At 37.8% G+C, this 18,910-nt stretch overlaps 1 protein-coding gene across 2 annotated transcripts in view; it reads left to right on the top strand.

Moving 5' to 3' along the window:
- The window catches only part of LOC105220719 (uncharacterized), a 159,874-nt gene extending 141,644 nt beyond the window's left edge, over positions 1-18,230 (top strand). The window contains exons 13-18 of one of the 2 annotated variants that reach the window (XM_054226050.1): positions 362-484; positions 1,213-3,570; positions 5,227-5,361; positions 13,347-13,502; positions 13,640-13,911; positions 14,054-18,230. In XM_054226050.1, the coding sequence (XP_054082025.1) occupies positions 362-484; positions 1,213-3,570; positions 5,227-5,361; positions 13,347-13,502; positions 13,640-13,911; positions 14,054-14,788 (3,779 nt within the window). In that variant the 3' untranslated portion in view covers positions 14,789-18,230. Of the gene's footprint in view, positions 1-358; positions 485-1,212; positions 3,571-5,226; positions 5,362-13,346; positions 13,503-13,639; positions 13,912-14,053 lie in introns of both variants that reach the window. The other variant, XM_054226049.1, reaches the window with a different exon arrangement.
- The last annotated feature ends 680 nt before the right edge of the window (positions 18,231-18,910 follow it).

Here is an 18,910-nt window from a genome sequence, read left to right as displayed (position 1 = left end):
TTTAATTGAAATGATGCATTTGTTTAGTTGGAGATTTTTCCTCAAGGCAAAACACTAGTCTATTTATGTATTGACTCTTGTAAGCATTTAGCTACAAACAATTCACATTTCTCCAAAAAAGTTTTGAGTTACAATTACTCACATTCAATCTCTTATCTAAAATAAGCATGCCTGTACATGACAGTCTGACTGACTGATAAGAATTAAATTGATTTCAAAATGTTGCCAAAAACTAAAAATACTTTCTCTATGGAAAATACACAAGAATTATGAATATTTATATTATTTTTACAAATGTATGTATGTAAAAGTATTTATTTACCTTGCTTATACATTCAATGTTTGCTCTTTCTTATAGTAGAAACCGTAAGCGAATTGATATACACACCCAAGGGCGAACGGGACTATGGCACATTGGCATGTTGGGGCCAGAATTCAATTGGCAAACAAACGGAGCCTTGTCTATTTCAAGTCGTGCCAGCAGGTAAGCCTACTGTAATATATTTATAATAGATATACATATATATATTTATACATGTATAAACACACAGAGCCAAGGCTAATCATCTCACCTCATAGTTATATTAAATTTGTGCAGTATCATAGATATTTATTTAGATGTGTGTATTAAAAAAATATAATAATTTATAAGAATACGAGATGCAACAGGGTATACAAATAAAAGATAGGAGAGCAGAAGTCTAATTAGTTGTTCGGCAGATGAAAACATATACATATATGATCTCCATTTGAGGTCGACAAGCAAGGCGTCTATATTAGGAATTTGTATTTATAACGGGTGGTTTTTTGTAGAGGTGTGGTTTTCAATGAGGTAATAATGAAATCCGAAAAATTTACGGAGTTGGTCCTGGTCATAATATATTTTCAGTTTGTTTTGCCATTTCATGATGAATAGACTTGCTCTGAAACAACTCTTTGTCACACGGCCCCAATTGTTGCAAACAGTGGTCGAAAATCAAGTCTCTCGGCTGGAATTTATTTGAGCCAATCGCGGCCCTATCTCAATAATAATAATAATAATAACACTATGGAAATCATACTTTGTTGTAGAAGGCCGAGGCCAAATATTTATAGATACACTTACACTCTAATACAAATATAATTTTACAGATACGTACGGTCAATTAGTTTCACAAAAAATATATAATATGTTTTCCATCTATTTTCATTCAATTGTGTTTGTGCGCGCAGCCAAGCCGGGAGCATTGCGTAACTGTACACTGCGTCCATATGTGGTGACCTCTGCCTCGCTAAATTCATCGAATCAGACAACAATGCATAGCAATCAGATGATGCCAGCACAATATGGACGACAGGAATCAAATTTTCCGCATACGGAGTACGTACGTGAGCGACATAATAACAATGGCAACAACAACAACAATAACAGCGCCAACAACAATGGTAATAAAATTCACAATGGAAATGGCAGCGGCAGCAACAAGGCAATCAGCAGTGGCAAAGGCAATAATAAAATCAACAATGTTGTTAATAAGCAACAGCAGGAGAAGAGGAAAAAAGCAGCCAACTCATTTGTGGAGCAAAAGCAGAAGAAATTGCAATACCAACCAGTGCGGCGATTGCAACCCAGCGAACAACAGCAACAACAGCAATTACAACACCTGAAGAAACGCACATCTTTTACACCATCTCAAACGCTAGCGGCGCTCAAACGGCAGCAACAACAGCAGCACGGCAAGGCGAGCGGCGGAGCCAAGACCGAGGCAGGAAATATCGAGGCAATTGGCTACGGCAAAAAGTTGTTATCGAGTGCAACGCGCAGCCCGACGGCTGATGGGAGCGCCGGAGCGCGGCGCACGGTGTCTGCTGCAGCAGCTGGTGCTGGAAATGCCGCAGGCAACTTGGCAACAATGGTGTATATCAATAACAAGACTGATGGATTGCCCACGAAGACACGGATGGACAACAAACATCGGTCGAAACGTGCCGCTGACGAGCGTGCAACTACAGCAACAGCAACGCTTGCACAGCACAAAAACAACGTGAGTTCTAAGTACAAGCAGAAGAAGAAGGCATACAAGCTGGCCGTGGCGACGAAGGAGCTGCAGTCGAGAAACCGAACTTCAAAGCAGACGCAGAAGAAGATAAATGCGAGCAAAAGGCAGAAATCAAATTTATCATTGCCAAGAGTTGCTGCTGGTGCGGCGGCTGTCGTCATCAGCGGCAACAATGCAACGACGAACGGCAGCGGCAAGCAAACGCCAGCAACGAAATACTACAATTGGCGGCGAAAAAACACGCACAAACGTGAGATCTCACAAGAGATGAGCCAAGTAATCCATCATTTAACGCTAACAGCATCAACAACAACAACTGCAGCTGCAACAGATACGTCAAAGGAAACGGAAGCGGAAGCGACAAGGCGACTAGTGAAAAGAGAAATCGCAACAGCAACACCCAACAAATTGAACCAGCACCCAGCACACATGAGCGGAACAAGTAGAGATTTAGCCGCAGTAATAGCTTCTGGTACAGCCGCCACTATAAACAAGGCCACCGCTCACTTGCCAGCCGACAATTCCATTAACTCGGTGCAACAGCACACTGACGGCGGCACTACACCTAATGAATCCGCCGCACTGGATGCAGACTCATTCGATAAGGTGCGCATACGCAAGTCTTTGACAGCCAAAAACGGTGGCGCAGCGGCGGACGACGGCGGGGTGGCCGGTAACTTTTTGCAACATGGCAAAGCCAGTCATCACATTAGCAACTTTTCTAGCAGCGATAACACCAAAGCGAACACGCAAAGCACCAAAGCCAATAGCCACAATGCGCCGCCCAGCGCGCCCGAAATAAGCAATCACGCGGCCGCTTTTCACCAGCAGCAGCACGAACAGAAAGAGGAGCCGCAGCAACAAAACATTTCAAATGATAATCGCAACATCGATGTTATTGGCATGCAACGCGCAATTAATGATCTCGCCGCCAGCTCGGATGAGAGTGGTCGAGCAACGGAGATTTTTGGCAGCAGCAAATTTGCTTATGACGATGACATGGCCGAGATTGACATGGCCGTTGACGAAGTGGATGCTGACGCCGCCGATATGGAGACGGAATTGGTAGGTGCCGATGCTGATGAAGGCAGTGACATTGACGATGCAGATTTAAATGGCATCATTGAACTGGATGAAGAGCTATCACCGCCCACCACGAGCGCCCTGCAAAGTGAGTTACATTTATCAGCCGACGCGGCGGATGCGCCGCATTTCGAGTACTCACGCATGGAGTACAGTTTCAGTAATGGCATTGCAACGCACAGCCTCGTGGGCAGCAATGACAACGGACATGGCCTTGGCTTGGATGCGTTGGGGAATGGTGACGGCGGTGGTGGTGGTGGTACCATTAATCTCGAGAATTACGACAACATTATTTATTCAACCATGGAGTTGGAATGCATGCCGGGCTACGATGGTGGTCTGCAGCAGCAATTCTTTCTGGAAGCGTACGATTCCAAAACGAAGAAGTTGCGTCTGAACACCTCAAGTACCTACGCAGATATACCCATATTTCGCATCGATTTGAGTGGTGAGTAATATGTGTGCTATTAGCGATTAAACCAAACTTCAAACTTCAAATTTCAAGATTTTGTCTTATATTAGACGCTTTGTCCTAGTAAGTATTTAAAAAAGAAAGACTAGTTTGAGTTATTTTTTCTTTTTTTGAAATATTAATGGCTGATAATTGTGCGGCTAATGACTCCGATAAAGAAGTGATTAATCAATGTTACACCTCTGAACTCTTTTTACCGTTTCCATTGGCAATTCGACGAAAAGTATCAAGCCGAACGAGTTGAAAGTGTTGTAATTTATTATTATTAGGCACTCTCAAACGCATTAGGCTTATTTTCCAATTTGAGCCTAATCGTGTGTGTGTGTGTGTGTGTGCGTGGTGTGCGACAGCAACGCAATCGTCAAAGTTTCCCAAATCGTTTGCGGTGTCTTTGATTTTTCTACACCGCTGTGAGTTAATGAGCCAAACTTTTCGCCTATTCGGCGCTTATTTACTTTGCGCTGTTGACTTTTTCTCCATCCAGGGGTAATAAATTTTATTACTTAATGCACAAGAACAGCCAGGTTCCCGCACACTCGCACAAACTTCGCAAATCGACGCATCGATAAAGAGCGTGGCGCAATTTTTGGCAGCAATCTATTGGCGTTTATTGGCTTTTCGCTGCTGGTTGTTAGCAGCTAAACTAGTTGAAAGCTCTCTTACATCATTTTGCACGTCCGTCCTCCCTTACGGACTCGCCAAGGCCGGTGTATGTCGGTTTTCCCGCAGGCATTGCCTCAGGTTTATTTGCAAAATCTAACGAAGCGGAAAGTCACGATTAGTTAGACAAGCGCGGTAAGCTGCCAATATCAGCGCAGCACCAACCAACCAACTTTACTCCGCTCCTCCACACACATAGTTCCCTTCGCATCCCCACACTCTACACCCACCAACTGCACTCTCTTCGTCCGCCCTCAGCCGGCAACCGCTCTGCAAATATCTTGTTGCACCCACTAACCGTTTGATGGTATTGCAAATAGAGTGAAAAGATCAAAGTCGCTTTGAAATTCATTGTAGGTGGTTGGTTGATGTTGTTGTTCCCTGCGACTGACTACTCGATGATTTCAGTGGCTGCTGCTGCTCCGGCAGTCACTACTCTGTGTCTGGCTTGTTACTGTTGATGCGCCTCGTTAGATGTTGTCTTACGCAGAGCAGAGCAGTGGCTGTGGAGCTGCAAAAACTTTATTTAATTTACTTTTTATATCAACAAATACTAATAGCAACCGAACTTGCCAGACAACATTTGCGTACAGTTGCTTACGACAACAAATATCAGTTGAAGTGGCTGTTGTGGCAAGCACTCACTAATGACTTGGCGAGAGCAAGTTGTTGCTAACTTTTGTTCGATATGGCAGCCAGTTAGTGTGGCAATGTATAGGTAGTTGAAGAACAGTTACTTTTTCTTCTTGAATTGAGTATGCGAGAATTTCGACAGGTAATTGGCTGATCAGGTGATTAGGTGAAGCGGCAGTTCATTAACAAACGCTAAGGGTTCTCTGAGAGTATCCTCTATAGTATTCGCATTTTACTCTCTGAAAATGTTGTTATATACTGTAATTTTGAATCTTCTACGTTTTCTTAATTATAGTTCGTACTAATATATTTATTTACTTTGATTTTTACTCTATTTAGATTTGACCTCAATGGATTACTATCCGGATCCAAATCCAGCGCTCCATTTAGTCGTTTACAGTGTCAATCAGAAAGGTCGTTCGGAACCAATTGTTTTGGAGAATATACCCATCAATGAGGCGGAGAAGCGGACAGGTACGTAATAATGAAATATAATGATTTTATGAGGCTTTTATAGCGTATGATGCGTAATTGTTGCCAAGCTCTATGGCCATGTGTTGATAAATGTTATATAACGGTCTTCAACTCTAGTTAATTCGCTATAGATAATTTCCTCATTTATTGGATCGATAGACCAATAGACAGACAGATCCGAATTTGAACTCGTCTCATCAACCTGATCTTTTCCATGAACCCATCTCTTTATCCATATCAATTAGTTTTAAATTTTAGAAACAACGGTTAGGTTAATGAAACTCTTATACTCTGTGCATCATGTTGGCAGATTATCGAAACATATCTTTCAAAGAGAAATTAAATAAGATGCACATACATATATATTAAAATACTGCCTTTAAGTTCTTTACATGGCAACGGCAAGCAAACATCAAGCACTCATTGAAGACCCGCCGACAACCCAGAATTACCATTGACAAAGCCACTTGAATAAGCGGACGCTTCACATTTTCACTTGTAGTCTCTTTGCATTGCAAGCGGTATTATTACCTATAATCTTGTATTTGAATTATTTATTCATTTAATACTCTTCCTTTCACTCATTTGCATTGTGACAAATGTAAACAAGAAGCTACCCAAGGAGACTGCAACAAACAAAGAACAAACAGAAAAGGACCAGGGTCTCACGAAAATGTGACGTTACGCTTATTTACTGCTTTTTGATTTCCATTATTTTTTTTTTTTGTTTTTACCCACCGCAATGTAACCCGCTCTGCCTTTTTGTGTCACTTTAACGGTTGATTCTTTGGTTCATGGCTGCGGACCGCTCAACAATCGCGCTTTTGACGAATAAGGCCACTCCAACCCCGCATTCCCTGCTCGTTGACATTCAATTCACTCACAATGGAGGCGCGATAACAAAGCGCAATAAACAATTTCGCATAAATACATAGATAAAATAGCGAAATTGAGCGGCGGCGCTGTGTCCTTTTCCACCGCTCAACGCGATACTTGTGATATCCATGGTTGCTCCTTTTTGGCGCGGCCGAATAGTCATTGAGCCACATTTGCATACTCGCTTGGCATACTTAAGGAGTGGTGCACGGGGGTGTGAGAGAGAGTGGGTTTTGCATTATTTTATTATTTTAATTTTATGAAAAGTAAATATTGCGCACATGAATTGCTGCTTGTCAAGGAAATCGGATTTGCTCCGTCATGTACTCAGGCAAATATGTAATTTCGATGTTTTACTCGGGTATTTTGAATTATTCAATATTAGTGTATAAATTGCGACCGCTTGGAGTTGAAAATTTTTTATTTTCGTTTTGCAAGCGCTATTTGCAAATGCATCTCAGCTGGAGGCATTAAAGACAGTTTGTAGATCGTTCAATGTGTTAGTTTATGTCGAAGCTCGTATTTTGCCATATTTTGTTTATTAAACGCATTACGTATGCCCATAAATCAGACAGTTAGCAACGAACGTGCGCACACACGTCTATCATTATACGGACTTTCATATGTGTGCATGTATGTACAAGCGAGCCATTAGCAATGCCCATAATCGTCTCTCTATATATACTATGTATGTATGTATATCTATATGGAAGGCAGGAAATCGAATTTTTCTTTCGCTCAACGCTTATATATGTGTGTATGTGTGCGTGTGTCCATTAATTCATAATTCTCCATTACTTTCTTCAATATTACTTACCAACTTTCCTTCCTTACTTTCTTTCCTTCCTTCATCGCACATGATATTTATTTATTTCAGTTTCATTGCCGAACTGAAAGTTTCGTTTCGAATAGCCGAACTTCATTACCCTTCCATTATAAATAACAAATCCCAATCGATTAATTTATTTACTTTTCTATTTATGTCTCGGCCTGGGAAATATAATCTTCATTATTATGGCGCATGATTGTGGTATATGATTACAGATAAATCCAAGGCATAAATATATGCCCACTAATGGTCGCATACGTACCCAGTAGGAACTTCAACAATTATTTTAGAAATAGTCGCAAGAAATCTGCGTTTCTCAGATCCTATCAACATAATTTTTATCAGAACTGTTCCACTAGAATTTAGTTTTCGAATCTGGAGTTTTAGAATAAGGAAGGGATACCAAACAGATCGATGCCTATATTGACTATGTTTATCCTTTCTTTGTTTGTTTGCTTGTTATCGGACTTAATGACTGTCCAAAAAGGCTACTTGAGGTACTAGTTATAAAAAGACTTGTTTGTATTAGTGAACTTTCCTATAGGGTTCTTACCCAAACTCGTGAGTATAGTATATGGATCAATATTAGGCAGTCTGATGAGTAAATATAGGAGCAAGCCTTTCAGAATGTGTGTGAAATATTTATTACGAACAGTTTTGAATGTGTGTGCCGTTATATATTCATACCTCTTCTACGTATGTCTGTATGTTGCAAATATTGTTGTCGTAGGTGTCATTAATTAGGTGCGATATACGAATATGTACGTCCAAAGTATCAGAGGTCATATTAAGACTGATGACAAAGCATGATTATTTAATATTTATTACCGAAAATGCAAATCAGTACATTGTAGAGATTTGTTGAAAATTAGAGAATTTGTAGAGAATTATCAATCAGTTTTTGTTTCAATTGTTGCTCAGGCATAATTATTAAAGTTGCTCTTGTTCCTAGACACGTGTATAATTCACTGAAACTCGACCAAAACAGCGTATTCGTTACAGCTCATACATTAATTGAGGCGAAACTTCGCTCATTCTTGTTAACTGTTTTCAGAAGGTTGAATTCTCAACTCATTAATCTACATCTAATAATTGTTATTAAACACTGAAATTTTTAATGACTTCTCTCCATTTTCACTCAACGGTTTCTTATCGCAAATCAAACCCATCAAATTTAAATGGAATTATATTCCAAGAAAATTTATTTGACTTTGAGCTAAATATTCATGTTATTTAACACAAATACACTCAGTAATGAGAGATTTGCATGCGATATTGGATTGAAAACAACACAGTACACTTAATAATATTTTAATTTTTCGCCTATCTGCTGCAACAGCAACAATAAAGCTGATTATCACAGCAGTTCGTGTATATTTATGTGGGAATTGCGTGGGTGTAACAAAGGCACTCTGGCAGGGCAAGAATTGCTATTATTTGCAACCAAATTGTAAACACATACATACATATGAGATTGTAATCCCAGTTGTTTGTGTGTGCACCGCATATTTACCGTTAACAATCGAAGGTATGTGCGCTTCGCTTTATCGGCAATTTAATGTTTTCCAAATATGCTGTTTAACTTAACAGACGCAGACTCCTTGGAGATGCATTATCTTTCAGTTTGGCAGAAGCGACATGAAATACGCAACAACAACAACAACAACATTATTTAGTGTTTTTGGAAAAAGTTGATCTCATAGGAAAATAGCTCACCAGTACGAAATTTGCGTCTCTTTCCAGAGCTTGTTTTAACAGCGTAAATGTGTTCTGTCGATGGTTCTTGTATTTGTATGCTAGAATATTGGGATCTCTTTGAAAATATTGTACCTTTGTAAGACCCGACTCATTCTCTACTTTCTTCTGTGCAAGAAGCTTTTGTGTTTGAAATAATTCCCCGCTAGATTAATCAGCGATTCAAGCGACATCTATTGTATGAACTGTATCTTCTTAATATGACCGATCTTTCACATATTTCTTAAGCACCATTTTAACGATTTCTTATAAGCATACATCAATTAGTTGCTGTCCAAACCTTTTTCTGGGTCGGTTCAATAGTATGAGAAAAGGATTTTTTTGTAAATTTAAAGTCAGAGTCCAGTTTCAGGAATGAACCACAACCACCATATAATCGCGGTCATACTCTTCTTTGTTTCTTCATAATCTTCATAAGTGAAGAAAGAAATTATACTTTCGCAGTTGAATTCGATTACGACTGCAAAAGCACTCGAAATTTCATCGATAATCAGCAAGATAACTAGAAAAGTTTTCTATTTTTTACGGGCCAGCATCGACTAAGCGTCTCACCTCACCTGTTCATCACCTGTCCTATCGGTGGCACCTGAGCCCCAGCCAATACATCCAAGCAACACAAGACATTGCCACACATTAAAACGAGCATTTGACAAATAAAATAAAGTGCGAGAAAATGTTTCGGCTTTTAAGTTGTCTTTGCTGGCATGTTTTTACCTCGCCTTTGGTGCGATTGTAAGAGTTAATCTTCCTAAACAACATTTGTATCGCTTGTAATGTTGGAGAAAAACGTATGTTGCAACACAAAGAACAGCACACATTACTTGGAACTGTGAGAATGTGGCAATGCTGCCACAATTTTATTTATTCTGCCTTAATCTTTTACATTGTACGAAATTTATACGCAAACATTTGCGCACATTTATGTACATATACATCCAAAGAGGTAAAAGCATCTGCAAATACTCTCCACACCAGTGTGTGTGTGTGAGTGAAACCAATATTCCCAATACATTGAAGTAATCTACTTTTTCATCATTTTGTAGCGTTTTATATCTCAAGCGGGAGCATTAAATCGAGTTAAGCTCATAAGACGCTGTCAATGCACATTCACACCAACACACACATGCAAATGCCCCCAATCCCCCTCGTGTTTTGGTGTGTGTTTGTCTTGGCATATGCACATTCGCGTTAGTGTTTGGGAAATTACCTGCCAGCGAGAAGCAATATATTCGGAGCCGAAAAGGGCGCACACACACACATTCGCACTCCCGTTCGCTCGCCTTGGCTTGCCTTAGCATATGTATATGGTACATAAGCTACATATCTATGTTTGTATGTACACTTGTGTGTTTACACCTGGGAGCACACATTGACGCAAATATTTGCACAAGTGCGAAAATTTCATTACAAGTTATACTTTTTATTTAAATTAAATTTGGTATTTTAGTGCTTGGCTGACTGGCTGAATGGCTGACTGGCTGTTTTGCAGATAACTGGCGTATGATTGCCATACACATGTACGAATGCGTATCTGTGTATGTCCCTGTATTGTATTGGGCAGCAAGCTGGCGCATTGTATTTGGTTGATTGTATTTTCGCCTTTTTTGTCGGCTCCTACCCAAAAACACCGTTAGATCTTGCGATGGTGTAGTTTTTATTTGATGTGCTTAGCGCTCGCTGAAGGAAAGTGTGGTTAGATGTTGCAGAACAGAACAATAAGAGAAAAGGCAGATGAGCGCATTTCGTTGTCGTGAAAGTGTCCCTCGATGTACTCTTTATATTTTTCGCTGTAATATGTTTCTTGTCAACAAAAAATAACAAATAATTTGTTGTTATCTGATGTGGATATTGATTTTATTCGACTGGCTAGGAATTTAATCAGGTTCCATAGATTGCAGAAAGGTCTGATAAAGTTTAGATTTTGTATTTTTAAGTTAGGTTCTCATATCAGAAGCCATCTCCGAAGTTATTTATATATTTCCTCAGAAAATTTTACTATGCAAAAGACGATACTGAATTCCCTACTTAGAAGGTCTCAACATATTTTAGGCCTACTTCACATGATTTAGGATTAGATTTTAGATTTTTATTATAATAGTCTTCTCGTTTTGGACGTTATTTCAATAATAAAAAAAGATCTAGTATAGTCTATACTCGTATCTGAAAGTTGTTGCTTTCTTCTTTCTTGTATATTATTTGTTCATGTGAATATGTATCCTTCAGAAATCTGCTTATTTTAGAAGTATGTACTATGAAAGCCTGTACAGTATGTTGCCAAAATATTGCCCCAGCATGCTTCATATAAACCCTCGTACATACATATAGATTTAGTCACCGGAAACTATTACCATTGATGTGACTTTCATTCAGTCAGCATTTTTTTTTTTTGTATTTTATGAGTTTTCTAGTAAATCAATAAACATATTCCGTTAGACACTCGTAGCTAATAAAATCAACGCACGCTTATCCAAGAGTTCACTTACATTCACTTCGCTTTCAATAAGGATATTTGAGACTTGTGTTTGAAACAAAAGCATTTGCTCAGCAAATTGTCACCCAACTTGCTGTAAAACTGTCACTGTGTCACATTAGGTGTGTGCATGTAAGTAAGTGTATGTCTGTATGTTTAAGAGCAGATAACTACCACTTGATAAATAATATTTTTATGGCAGTCCAGTGGCCATAAAATACACTCACTAACACTTGTATTTTTATAGCGAAAATATTTAGTTTTTTATGTGAGAGCTGTACAATAGGTAACAAATAACGCATAAGTTCCTATAAGCTTAGTTCAGTTAGAAGAATTCCAGAACTTTAATGTTAATACAAATATTTGAATTACATTCAGTAATTTCATTCAAATTATAGAATTTCATATGTTTTAAGTAAATCACCCACAATATCTCTGAAAACTGAATCATAACATGATATACTATATAATTATTTTCGGTCTTAAAATCTTCTTTCTAAAATAATACTCCATTTCCTATGAATAATAACAGTTAGAATGCAGTACTTTATTTTCCCTTAAAATTTAATTAACTCTAAAATATTTACGGCAAAATTAAGCTCAACTATTATTAAATCTAATTCAGCACGTAAAGCACTTATTCCCTTTATATATTATAGTATGTAAGTACATGTGTGTTGTTTAATTATTTATTAGCACAACTGAGCTCTTTGAATAATTTATTGCCAAGTGCGTACTGCATATATGCAAATAGTTCATTTTTCATCTGAAATTCAAACAAATTATTTACTCAGCAGTGCACTGATAGATTTTCTTTGCATTGCATCTGGTAAACAGAAATTAATATATGCACACACCCACACACTGCCACTTGAGTTTAGAACTTATCTATATACTGCTTCCGAGTGCTCATTAAAATTCATAAATTTTTTGTCTTTCATTCGCAAATGGTCGAACAATACACATACATACATACCTACAACAGAACATTTTAATTTATCCTCAAGCTTTTCGAAGAAATAAGACATTCTATAGTATTGTTGAGAACAATATAATTCAGAGCAAATAAAGACTTCTTTCAATGAAAATGGAAATTTATTAACTAGATATTGTGTAATGAATATTTTAAAGGGGAATTAGCTTGTTTTCCGTACAAATTTTCTTAAAACTTAATTAGATATTAACGCCTTTTCATGTAACTATTCACTCTTATTATTTGGCACCACAAAATTCATTTTTCTTGTTTCAAAACTGATAAAATAATATCGCTAGTATCGTTCTTCAATAATATTTTCAATCAAAACTTCCGTTGCTTATTTTGCGTTCGAAAACCCATTTAGCCTGAAGAAGATTCTTTCATTTATCCTATTATCTTGTTGTGTTTTCGTGTTGGTGCGCAGTTCAATGTCCTTCGTGTTGATACACAACTTACAACTTTCGCACTTAACGGGATTTACAGGGATTGCCACATTAATACAAACATTTTTTTCCAGCGTTAGTCGGAGGCTGTTTGCATACCATTTGGCCTAAATGTTTACACTTGGTTATAATTCGATGCATAGAATATAAAATTAGTGTAGTAAAGCGCTTTGTGTTTACTCTCATAATTGGCTTAAATGTTTGACACATAAAGCGCTACAAATATCCAGTGTGTTTTTGTTGTAATTTGACTTTTTGTAATGTAAAGTTGGATTACGACGATAGCAGAAAAAGTGAAGTCGACAGTCCAATCGTTATTGCTTAAACGTTCCAATATTCGCTGGCATATTTGAAGGATTCGGAACATTAAATTGCTCCCCCAAGGCCTCGACTATGCTTTACACAAATATTACTTGGTTTCCAGTCCTTAGAGCATGTGGACTATTTAATTTCTTTTTTAACACTCTTCATCATCTTTAATCTCTTCTTGCTGTATTATATTCGAAGATTCCATTGAAGACAATGGTGGATATTTTAAAGATTCGTCAATTTTGAATGAAGACGTATCTTACCTATTAGTCTAGAAGAAGAAACATTTTAAAAGTTTTTCTGTAACCTCTTCTTGTTTTATTTCAGACGGACGCATGGCTTCTATACTTCCACTTGCTGCCCTACTCACTGGAACTCTCTTCACTGTCGGCGTTGCTGTGCTCTTCGTTGTGGTAATCGCTGTGCGGAAGAGACGATGTCAGGGTGGACGTAACCTATGCGACGACAAAGACAAACATTTAGGTAAATTATTTTATTAAATATTTAGTATTATTTCAAGCCTACGATCTTCTTTATTTCCTTCAACTACCTTTCCTTTACCTATCAAATTTGCCATCTTTTAATAACACGTTTATATTTTTGGCTTTCCCACATTTTAGGTATGGATGTGACTGTGACGGCGCCACTTGAGACTGGAGCGGGTCATCAGCGTTTAGTCGTGGCTTACACACTCAAGCAGGGCATCGAAAAACAACCGGACATTTTGAGCGCACAAAAGAGTGCGACCGGCAGCGATACATCTTCGCCGCTAGGCAGCAGACCCGGTGGGCTGTACCTCGGTGGCAGCGGTGCTGCGGGTAGTAATTGTGGTGTTCCTGGAAATAAATCGAACTTCACAACCACAGCCAGTACAAATGCAGTGACGGATTATGTAAGTTGATATGGATTTATACAAGAAATGAAATTCAATTTACCCAACTTTCCAAAAATGTTACTCTAACCTATGCTGAAATAGTTGCAAGTCTTGTCTTTTAAGGAACGTTACTAATTTCTTTTAAATTTGCCACCCTTAGGATACTTCCAACATCGGTTACAACGATCCTGCCAATTCCAACGACCTACTCAACAGCCCTCCCTCACAATCGAGCACTCTCAAATTGGGCACAGATCTTCGCAAAACCTACCAGAGTCCACAGCAACCACTGCTCTACGACGCATTGCCGCTAAATCGGCACGATATCTCGCGATACGATCCGCTCGGTCTCAACTATGGCGGCAGTAACAGCACACTCAATTCGGCGGGCAGCGCCGGCAACGCATCCAACAATATGAACAATGCAGCTTCCAGTGGCACCACAACGCAATCCATAATGCAGAATAATCTCAGCAATGGGCACTACGTCAATCATCACACATTGCCTCACCCGTCTTCAGCAGCCACTCACGCGGGTCTGCTTCACATGCAACAACAACAGCAGCAGCAGCATCAATCAACACTACCAGCTGATGAGCAACTATCCATCGCTGATTATCTCGCAGCGAGTAGCCTAATCGATTACAACTTAAGTAAAGCGGCCACGGGATTGCCACCTGGCATGTCTACTGGTAGTGGCCACATGACATTACCCAAGGGGCTAGGCATAGGTTCCTTACTGGGCGTCGGCAGTGGCAGCGGCAACGGCTCGTTACTCTCACAAAGCTCGCATCCCACGAGCATTACACCAACAGCAACGATTACACAGAAAACGAACGCAAATAGAAATCACATTATCACGGACACATTACCAGGTCCCGAGAGTTGTGTTTAAGTTATAGAGCATACATTATGATATATGTAGTTGTAAGTTAGTCGTACAAGCGTAGAAACACTGCTGCGCTCTGAGAAAATTAATATTAAAGTTTATATATATAGGCAATGAAATGGAAAGATTTGAACGAACACTATCAATAATTTCGCAAACCAAAAAGACTGGTGCAATCTACAAATAGTTAAAGAGCTATAATCACACCCAAATGCACACATACCAAGGCATAAGCACACACATATTTGTTTTGTGGGAATTAAGAACAGCAACACTTTTGAGGCATCTGGTATTAGAGGAGGCCCATAAGGTCCATATAAAGGAGATCTATGTTAAGAAGAACAAATAAGGGCAACAGAAGATAAAGACATATTTAGAAAAGTCAGCAAGTTTTTTTGACTTTTCATGGAAAAAAGACACTTTTGGCCTAAAATATAGCTTATAAAATTATATATTATTTTGAGATGTATTACTGGCCATACATTCCATATAGGGAAATTTTGATAGACTCTAGAGTCCCCCATAGTATGCTAACCATAACTAACGCTGCAACAGGCACTAAGAACTTTTCTACTACAATCCACCTGTTCAAACAGGCTTAGATCGCCGAAAGGACAACCATTGAATGAAATCCCGGTCATTCCGGTGCCGCGAAGCCGGCTGTCGTTGGAATTGCTTTGATTTTCCTTTGCTATTTTTCGGTCATTCCCCTGTACCAGATATTACGATGAACTTGATGAGGATCGTATACAATTTTATTTGCCGAAAAAGAGCTTCAATTTGTGGGTGGCATATATAATCAAAGGATATGATATCGAATAACTTGATTTAACTGATTTTTTTAGGTGATAATACATTCGTACACATTTTTTAGTCGATTTGAAGCTGGATCGATTCCCTCGTCTCAACTTTGGTTGTCTGGTTTATCATTACTTTGCCCTGCAACACGTATCTCTCCCATGTGTGTTCTCGAAAACGTGTTCCAACAACCCTGAAATCAAGCAAGCAATGTATACTGGCCTATGTCAAGCCCTCAGACTCCTAAGGACTGTGGTGATCGGGTGAAGAATGCGTAAATCAATGGAATAAAAATTAGCAAAAAATAATAGTAAAAATCAATAAAAAATAAACAAAAAATATAGAAAATTGACAGTTGCTTATATTGTAATTATAGCATTAATTTAGACTCTAAGTGCTGTGTAAATACATATATATACGAGAAGTAATTCTAAGTAATTTAGAGAGCAAAACTTAAAAATTGATGTATATAACGATCTAAGTGTTCTTGTTACACGGAACATGGAATTACTGAAGTAAACTTCGAAAAATATAATAATCCATGCAATTGCTAAGGAATGATCTTGAATCAATCTAGAATTTAGCTAATTCTAGTTTAATAATTACAAACAAATAGACAAATGCATTTCACCCAGTTTGGAATTAATTTAATTTAGATTATATTTAATCGTTTTATTAAAGTTGAAAAGCATATTTCAACAAAAGTAATACTTCCAGTTACGTAATTTTAAATGTATCGAATGTACCGTACTTCCTACAATCTCCTGCCGTAGCAGTAAAACATATCAAATACATATACATACATATATACATATGAAGACATTTACGATATTACCGACATATCTAACTTAAAAGCCATAGACTGTCTTTTATAAATATTAACCGATATACTTTGGGTCTAATAGGCGACAATAAAAACTCACATATCTGCAAACAACAACAATTTGATTCGAAAAATTGAAAATTGAAAACGCTCAAATATGCAGCGTGCACATTTAGCCAATGCTCAACCAACTCCAATCCCGATTGACCTGGAAATCCAAGAAAATCGGCATTCATACCTGTACACACTCACACACGTGCACACATTTGATTATTTCAACTCTGCCGTGCAACAACAACAACGCCAACTGCTATCAATACAACCGCAGCAATCACACACACACAGAGACGCACAATCACCACTTGCCACCATTGCCATTTGCATAAGCACAGACACACACACACATTGAAATAAGGCACCTTGCCTTATAATGGGTGTGTGTGTGTGCATTTATCTGCGCGCGCTTTTTTGTACGTTTGTATGTGTGGATGTATTGGTGCTATAGTTAAGGATTTACGAAATTGCATTGCAAAATGCGTCAAATCGTTTGTCTTCTCCATCTGCCTCCGCGCGGCTATGCTAACAGCTGGAGGGGTCTTGCTGGCTGCAAGCTTTGGTTCAAATTTTATACCAACAATAAAAGAACTTTAAAAACACATTATCATCATTCCGAAAGTTATATTGGACACGTTCAATATTTTATGTTTTTTTCCTTTTTCTTTTTGTTGTTTTTGGTAATACATGCGCACTTCGGTTGTAATACGATTGCATTTTTATCTTTGTTGTAATCGGAAAGTTTCTAATGCGAACCCTGCAAAGACACCCTGTAGGAATAGGGAACTGTTATGGGATGCTTTATACATTCAAACTATCTTTGAAAAGAGCTTTTAAATTTCTGAGTCGTCGATTTCCATCATCATCAAATGACTATAGAATTTAGTCTGTATTATTTCATGTCTGGATTTATCTTTAAAACCTGTCACATGGTCTCATAGAGCATAACAGGGAAGCCCTTTCACAATTTCAAGTATAAAACCATGCAAAATCCTTACCTTAGACTTTCTATTCCATCATTAAAATGAAGCCAAGAGCTCAGACAATAATAAAAACAAGCATTAAATCTTCAATACCAAATGCAAAAATCCCTGCCGTGGAGTTGAAGCGCTGCACATTATCTCCCCTTCAGTGGCCACCACTACAACTACAACTTCAACTTCAACTAAATATTATGATAATATAACTGTTATTTTGAATGTAAAAATACATATTAATCCCGTCAAGCGATCGTATAGAAAATTTATATTGCTCTTCCTCAACAATTCCAGCCAATAAGTTCGCAATAACGAACTTCACAAAAGTAATATAGCAATTACAAGAGCCATGGTGCTGTACAATAACAATATGCCATAAAAGCTCGATAGGAAGTTGTTGAGTGCAGCGCAAAAGTTTTCCACTCTCCACAAGTGGGCGGGCAGACAGCCGCGGCTGAGGTGTGAGGATTGTCATAAGCTGAATACATAACTGCCGGAAAATGACAATATGACGACAGTAAATGGAAAACTTTTAATATTCGTGTGCAATGATTTATGAATATATCTTTACATGCATACATATATACATATATCACAAGTATGTACCTCCTTATGTATATATCATTACATATGAAATACTTTAAAAACAATCTCAAGCAAACCTTTAAATGGATCCTTAAATACAGAAAATACAGTCTCCTCGAATTAAAATATATCAGATTGGATCCTTTTTTCAAACGATTCGATGACGAATGGGGATGATGTAGGATAAGATAAGCGAGTATGTCTCCAGACCATTCTCATAACCCATATAATGACTCTACTAATAAGGAAGTTGAATACGAACATATAAAAGAGCTTTGAACTTCCACTTTTCGAATATTGAAAGCTCTGATTGAACAGATCTATAATCGTGTACTATTCATATCCTTGATAATAGGATAGAAAAGCTATTTTAATGCTTTTTATTATTTTAACTATTTCTTGAAAATTTAAAATAATTTAATTTACTTATTTGGTGAATAAAAAGTCACCGATTCTTCGACCATATCAAAAAACTCAAAATACATATTATAGAAAATATTTGATTCAGCGCTGTAAATCTCCAAACGCAATGTAAATAACAGTAGATGAAAAAATCATTTAAGTGTTAGCAAGAGTTTAAGGTTATGTATAAATCAATATGTAAATGTATCATATGTAACTGTACTTGCATGTATTCATGAGGATACTCACACTCATACTCAATAATGAAAAATTAGCAAATTGCCGACAAAAACAACTGAAATAGCAAATAACTTTGAACTGTTGTTGTAAAAAAGTGTAGAATGAAAGTTTTAAAACGAGACTATTGATCAATAGCTTATACATACATATGTATCTACTATCTACATAAACACAGAAGCACAGAAGCATATCTAGCTTAGAGAATTAATAATTAAACAAGTAGAATTATTAGACATAATTTATGCATGT

Source organism: Zeugodacus cucurbitae, chromosome 2 (genome assembly GCF_028554725.1).
Source record: "Zeugodacus cucurbitae isolate PBARC_wt_2022May chromosome 2, idZeuCucr1.2, whole genome shotgun sequence".
In the NCBI taxonomy this organism is placed as follows: Eukaryota; Metazoa; Arthropoda; class Insecta; order Diptera; family Tephritidae; genus Zeugodacus; species Zeugodacus cucurbitae.
Note: the sequence above shows the minus strand (reverse complement) of the source record. Positions and strands in the feature narration are given on the sequence as shown.